Source organism: Argiope bruennichi, chromosome 8 (assembly GCF_947563725.1).
Source record: "Argiope bruennichi chromosome 8, qqArgBrue1.1, whole genome shotgun sequence".
NCBI lineage: Eukaryota > Metazoa > Arthropoda > Arachnida > Araneae > Araneidae > Argiope > Argiope bruennichi.
In genome coordinates, this window is record NC_079158.1 from 54777783 (window position 1) to 54785150 (window position 7368).

Below are 7368 nucleotides of genomic sequence, written 5' to 3' on the forward strand. Positions count from 1 at the left end.
AAAATTAATCATTAAGTGCAATAATACTGAAAAAGATTCTCAGTTTTACTGGAAGCATTAACTTATATCAACACTGCATCAAACTTTCAGCTTTTCGAAAGTTTCAAACTTTTACTTAGAAACAGCCATTTTTTACATAAAATTTTAAACGTGCAAAATTTGGATCGGTAGGGTTAAAAGGAAAGCAATAATTACTAATTCTGTCACAATATAATTTCTTAATAACTATTTAGATGCTATCTGTGCAAAAAATATCTACACATTTCTGTTTGTTTGCACTCATTTGACCCTTTAATCGTAATTCCCTTAAGTCTTGCTTCTTTCGAATTGCCAATCCTCTAACGTATAAAATAAAATCATTCACTGATCCTTTAGTTCAGTGCAATGTTTACGCATAATATACAAATGCTTAAATATTCTATGAATTTTCAGTTGAAATCGTAGGATATCATATTCCTGAAAGGGAAGATGTCATTTTATTAGATAGCTAGGAAAACAAAACAAAACGGATCGGATATTAATATTATTATTCCATTCAGCATTATGTAAGAAGTAAATATACTGGTTCGATTAAATTACTGCATGCAATAGAAAAAAAAATAGATTCCAAAGCGTGTAAATCATAGATAAGCATCAGATGTATATATCTCGATGAATTCATGATTCGGCTGTTTGTTCTGCTTACCTCATACCAGCGTTCTCCAAATAATGCTTAACCCCCAAAGCTTCTATATGACTATTATTTCCATAAACTAGTTTGCCCTTTCATTTTGTTGACGTCATTGTGAATCATCTTGTAAAATAACTTAATGAAATTGATTGTTAATCCAAAACTATACACATTGACTGAATGATTGATAGTCGTAGAAAGCATTGTTTCCGTTTTTAAGTTTAATATTAAGAGTGACTGCATCTTCTTCTTGAAGTCAGTGATGTTGGTCGTTTGAAACAGGTATGGTTTTCTAACAGACGAGCAAAATGGCGACGCCACCAGCGCATGAACATGATGAAGCCGGTGAATGGGGTCGTCCCACCTACATCTCCGACCCCAAGCCTCAGCCCAGTGCCTTCTCCAGAACCACCCTCTAGTCAGCCCCAGCCTCCAAGACTGATGGAGCACCTGCCCAAAATGGGAGGCGAGAATTCTGCTTTCACACCGGCTTCACGACAAACTTCTTCGTCGCCATCTTCAGAATGAATAACTTTGCCATGTTACTCTGACCTCAAGACATCATTGTTGGTGTGTAATGACAAACTGCCAAAAGGCTGCTCTCTTCATGATGTGTATTCATTTACCATAATAATCATCTCACTCATCGCCTCATCGCAAACTTCAAAGACTGCACTGGAATCAACCCATTTTGTGGTCAGATTCACAGATGAACTGATGCAAGAACTTTACAAGGTAACGACAGGAGTGTTTGCATAAATTTGGAAACTGCTACAGTTGTCATAAGTAGTGATCTGTAAAACCGAACAAGGAAAGTTCCTTCGGTAGTTATGAAAAGTATGTTATTCTTGTATATTTCATTTTAGAATCGAAAAGGTAATACCGCCAGACAATTTCATTTATGTTCGGTTTTATCAGATGTGGAGATGCGAATTTTACTTCTGTAATATATTTGTTCCGTGAAAGATATTCAGAATTAAATTTCAAATCAGCTTAATAATTAAATCAGGGCTTCTTAAACAAAGAGACTCGACCTTAATGTGAATGCGAAATCTTTAACAGCAAATGTTTTTATCAAATTTTTTAAGAATAGAGTGAAAAATATTTCGGGCAACTATCTTGATTTGAAATATTACATTGAACATATAATATTACTTTTAACAGATGTATTTAACTCAGCTGTTCTTAAATTTATGATTAATTAATAATTCATTATTTATTTTGTTTCTTACATTTCCGGGCTGGTAAGAAAAAAAAATTTTTTTTTTTTAAGTTTAAGAAGCCTTGCTCTAATTTAAAAAAATTAAAAAATTATTCCTAAAACAAAAAATTGCCGATTTGAAATAACTAAATTTTAAACTGATTTTTTATTGAACTTATATAAGGTAACAACAGGTGAAATTTATGAATTAAATTAATGGAAATATATAATCAGTTTTTGCACAATGCAGGCAAACATTGCCAAAATGCAGTATTACTATATTACAATCTACTATTTAAATTATTCATTTAATGAGGCTATGTATTAGCCAAAAATATATTGAAAATAACATATTCATTTGTATGTTTTTGAGTATTAGTTATATATACCTCATGAAATCTTAATAGCATTGTAGAATAATCTTTCAATTAAAACGCTTTATAAATGTGACACTGCATAAATTTTTTTATTAAAAATTATGATATTTCATAGGTTTCTTTTCAAATTTTATTTAAATTATAAATTATGGAATAACTGTTTTTAACGTATGCAAATTTTCATACCAGTATTCTTTCGCTTTTAGCCTGTAAGGATCAATGCTTCTGTATATATAATTTTATTGATAGTATTGTTACAGTATAAAATCAAAAATTTGTTCCAGCTTAACAGGAATTTGTTATTAAAGGAGTATTTTGCTCAAAATATTGTACAGTTACAGAAATGCGTTTTGAGTTAAATGCGTTTGTCTTATTTTAGCAAAGCATGACGTATTTTAAATATTATTTTGTGAATTCTATATCCATTTTTTTTTCTATAATTACAAAAATTAGACTACAATGTTTCTAGTGACTTTATTCTTAGCAGGTGAAAGCGTTCACTTGTTTTATTTATTCAAACTGAATACGACTGAGCTCCAAAATTAACATTCAACAACCAGATTGCCATTACTGGAAATATAAATGCGTTCGCCCCAGCTCGAATCGCCGATCTCATGAAGATGCATTTAATATAATGTTGCATGATGATGGTGACAAATTATTTAAACAATTCAACTGAGATTAAAGCTTAATTTTACAGAAAATTGGTAAGCTAAATAACTGAAGAATGTACGCCGATATTAATTTGATACTCTATTCCAATATCAGAGTTGAACAGAATTTTCATTTTGAAATATTTTAAACATCGTGTTTTCAAATATGTTCCCCGAACTTAACACATTTTAAAAATACTGGAGCTCTGTCATTCAGTTTTATTTCTTAATTTATTTTTTTAACTAATGCAAATTTTAGATTACAAACTTAAAATATACGAATATTAAGCATTTTTAAAACTTAATGAAAAAAAGTCTACTATTATTGTTAATAAAATGTTTTATTTTTAAAATATTATGTGCTAGCAAAAAATATTTTGTGGCGAAAAGTATTCACATTCACGTAATACGTAATATTTATTTATTTATTGTACATTAATGAACAAAAACATTTACTTTATACATTTATGTAAAAAAATATGTGCTATCGGCAAAAACTGCTTTGTTACATTTGTTTCAGAAAATGCAATGGTTTCGTCACGTCTTGGATTAGATTGTGGCGATTTTTGCGAATTATTTGCTGATTTTTGTTATTAGTCCTGCCTTTTGTATCACCTTTGTTTTTATGTGTGCATGTAAGACTGTAATCATCGCATTCGTGACGAAATATAATTTATCATTTTTTTATAAAAGCTGACTTGTGTTTTTATTTACTGCTTATCCTTTTTATCACGAACAAATCCTTGAAATTTTTATATCACTTCGAATATAGGAAAATATACAAAAAATTATTACAGTGAATTTGATTTTTAATAATAAACAATTAAATAATTCTGAAACAATTAAATAATTTCTATTCTAAGTTCTTTCTTGTATCTAAATTTTGAACATTATAAATTAAAAAGAAAAAAAATGAGGATTCCAAATTTGTTTTTAATACAACAAAAAGCAATGCGGGACTCAGACATGATGAAGCTTGATGCTATTCGAGATACGGATTTCTTTAATTTATTAAAGTATGTGACTGTTTGAATTAAATTATGCTTTGCATTTGACTGCTCATTCGGGCGATTCCCCCTCTCCCCCAAAAAAGTGAGGAACTCTAAACTATAATTTGTGTAGCTAATGCGTAAATCCTGCACTGCCAGAAGTCGTCAAATATATATTTGTAATTCATTACTTCTTCAAAAAATCATTAAACATCATCGTCTTAATCACATGATGGTTTCATTTATATAATTTTTTTTATAATAATAGAATGAAAAGCTTATATCAATTTCAATGATATTTCAACATATAATATTGTTTATAGATAACTCACGAAAGCTAAGATTTTTTAGACTATATTAGCTTCAGTGATATTTTTGTATATAATTTAAGGGAATTTTTAAACTTGTGTAATAATTTCAATAACATATGTGAAACCATAAAAAATAACTGTGAAACTTACGAGACAATCTTTTAGATTTTTCAATACTTTTTTAATAATTATAGTTAAGAAAAAAATCTTAAAGCATTTCATCATAAGTTTCTGCGATTGAATCTTAAATGTCAATTTTACCATTTGTAATGAACTTATTTCTCTCTTCTTTTGAATTTCTTGTTATATTATATAACTAAAATATTTACCGAATAAATATCGAATCGTTAAAATTTCTAAAGTTTCTTCTAACAGAAATGTGGTAGTAGAGAAACGCAATTCATTATAATCTAAGCACTTACAATTCGAAATATATGTACATATTTATGTCATATTATATATATATATATATTGAAAATATAATTTTAATAAAACTAAAACTCTATCAATAATTTCAATAGTGAAAAAGAAATGCGTCTTTGAATATCTGAACATATTTATTTGCGATTTGCAGGCCAGATCGTTTCACTTTGGACAACCTAATTTAGCACAAATAATCTTCAGAAATTGAAAATATGCCACTTATATGTGTTAATTATATTTTTTGAAATTTTAGTTAGAATTCAAAAAATTAAACATTAATTATTAAATTATTAAATTTTTCGCGAAATTTTATCCTGCATTTTGATAATCTACTTGATATTAGAAGAATGATTTTAAATAATATTAAATCTTTGCTAATAAAAAGAAGAATGATTGCCTGTTAAAGCTCTGTAGGTTCGACTGTTTAACGAAGAACTACTTAAAACAAGTCAAAACATGTTAATCTGAATAATTAAATGACAATTTTTTAGTTAATTAAAAAGTATGTATCTGTTAAGACCACTATTATTTATTCTGCAAGTATTTTTTCATGAATTAGAGGAACTTTATTTTTGACATAACTGATGTATATAACTAAAATCAATAGTTTGTTCGAACTTAATAAGATATTTCTAAAAGGTATTCACAATTTCGTGTACAATACTATCCGAATTTATTTTATTTTTTTCTCAAAGCTTTGTACAGCAATGAAGCTCTTATAAGCTATGTATAGTCCTAGCAACGCATTGCACATTTTAAATATTAATTAATTAATTATTAACTACTTGAAAGTATAAATAATAAAGATAAATAATTAATAATAAGGATCCAAAATATTACTTAATAACAAATATACGGATAATTTGTTACTTGATAATGTTACATGATTATCTCACATGAGTTTACTCCTGTAGAAAACAATGTAACCGTACTTAAATCATAGTATTTTTTTGCAATTTTTTTTCATAAAAACATTATCTTTCTAACACCTTACCATACTCTTAAAATTATTTTTAAACGATTGCTAATTATTTATAATATTGTACAACAAAGCTTCCTATTGCTGTAAGTTTCTTGATTAGTTGAAAATATATTGCATTTCTTATGAATATGCGCTCGTTCTGGGAATAGAAAAAAATATTATGATAAGCATATTATAGTTCCAGCCATTGGCAATTTTCCCCAAAAAAAATGAGGAAACACTGTAATAATTTTCACTTCAAAATATGTAGTTAATATTGTTTACTTTGCAGTAATATCCAATTTAAAAAAAGAGGGGAAATTTGAAAGCACAATTTTGAAACTAATAGAAAACGGCAACATGTTAATAAGATAAAGTTTTTATGAAAATAAATTTCTAAAATATTAATATATAAATATGTTTGTCTTAGGAATAAGGAATAAAATAGTTGTCTTTAGGAATAAGCTAATGTGAAACTGGCACAAATGCTTATTATGTAACAAATTCTCCACATACTTGCTATTAAGTAAGGTATTCTTCGAAAGTTTAATAATAAACTACAAAAAGAAAAACAACTAATTTTTCAGTGTATTCAAATAAATTCTGTTAATTTCATTAAAAAAAATTATGCAGCATATACACAGAATATTAAAATCAGTTTTAGAGTTATAAAAAATCATATCAAAACTGATTAATCCTTCCGGCGGCCATGGAAACATGCATACTATCAAATTCATCACTCTTGTTCGAACTTATGTAGGTTGGCATAAGTTCTGACAAATTCTTCAATAAGATAGACGATTCAAGTGTTTCAACTCCTTATATCACACAAAATGGTGCGTCTTAATTGGTTGCTTACTTATTCATTAACAAAATTGATTAATAAATAAAATTAATAAGCTAAATAAATCACTTTTCTTAAGTCAAACTAAATTTTTTTAAAAATATATGTCTAGAAAAAATCATTGCCTTTTACAGGGTTAAAGCTGTAAAGCTGTTTGTAAGTAATAGTTTTTCTGAGTAAAAGATTTTTTCTCGACTTTTTATAGTATACAAATATATATAAAAAAATTAGTTTTCAAAACTAAGAACTACATGAAATTTCAGTTATTAAAGAGTGTAATACCGTTTAAATATTTATGTAATAAACATAGAAAAAAAGGTAATGCGTTTATTTCCCTTATAAAATTGCTCATTTCCCTTGGATTATTATTTATTTCGCCTTTTAACTAAAAAAAAGTCTCTAAAATAAAATAAAATTATGCGTATAAAGTTCTTGTTGTTAAAACAGCTAATTACGTAATTAGCAGAAATATTTATAATTTAAACAATAATTTATTTATTATTTTTTCATAAGAACCATCAAGATTGTTATGATGGAAGTAAGTTGGTCATAGATACGATGGTTTCTAAACAATATTGAATAGATTGACTGCTTAGATGACAAACTGATACTGTCACAATTTCGCAGCAATATTGGTATTTAGTAATTTAATAATTTTCATAGTTAGGTCAAGAAATCAGACAAATTTAAAGCAACTGCAGGATTATTTTTCAGTATACTAACACGCATATTTTTTTTTCTCGAAATAAACAAGTTAAAAATATATTTCTCTAGATCATTCGATTACTGCATTACTGTTTAAAGTGTATATGATTTTTAAACACTTATTTAACTTTCGCATATTTCATGTTTATGGAGATGAATTTTGTAATAAATTTTTCTAATCTGGATGTGCTAGACTTTGGAAATACCGATATTGATGAGAATACATTATTTTAA

The 7368-nt window shown here is 27.2% G+C and overlaps 1 protein-coding gene across 5 annotated transcripts in view; it reads left to right on the top strand.

The window, feature by feature from the left end:
- Window positions 1-1903, top strand: part of LOC129981769 (paired box protein Pax-6-like) — a 256014-nt gene extending 254111 nt beyond the window's left edge. For 4 of the 5 annotated variants that reach the window (XM_056092764.1, XM_056092763.1, XM_056092766.1 and 1 more), the window contains one exon: window positions 953-1903. In XM_056092764.1, the coding sequence (XP_055948739.1) occupies window positions 953-1198 (246 nt within the window). In that variant the 3' untranslated portion in view covers window positions 1199-1903. The remainder of the gene's footprint in view (window positions 1-952) is intronic. The other variant, XM_056092767.1, reaches the window with a different exon arrangement.
- The last annotated feature ends 5465 nt before the right edge of the window (window positions 1904-7368 follow it).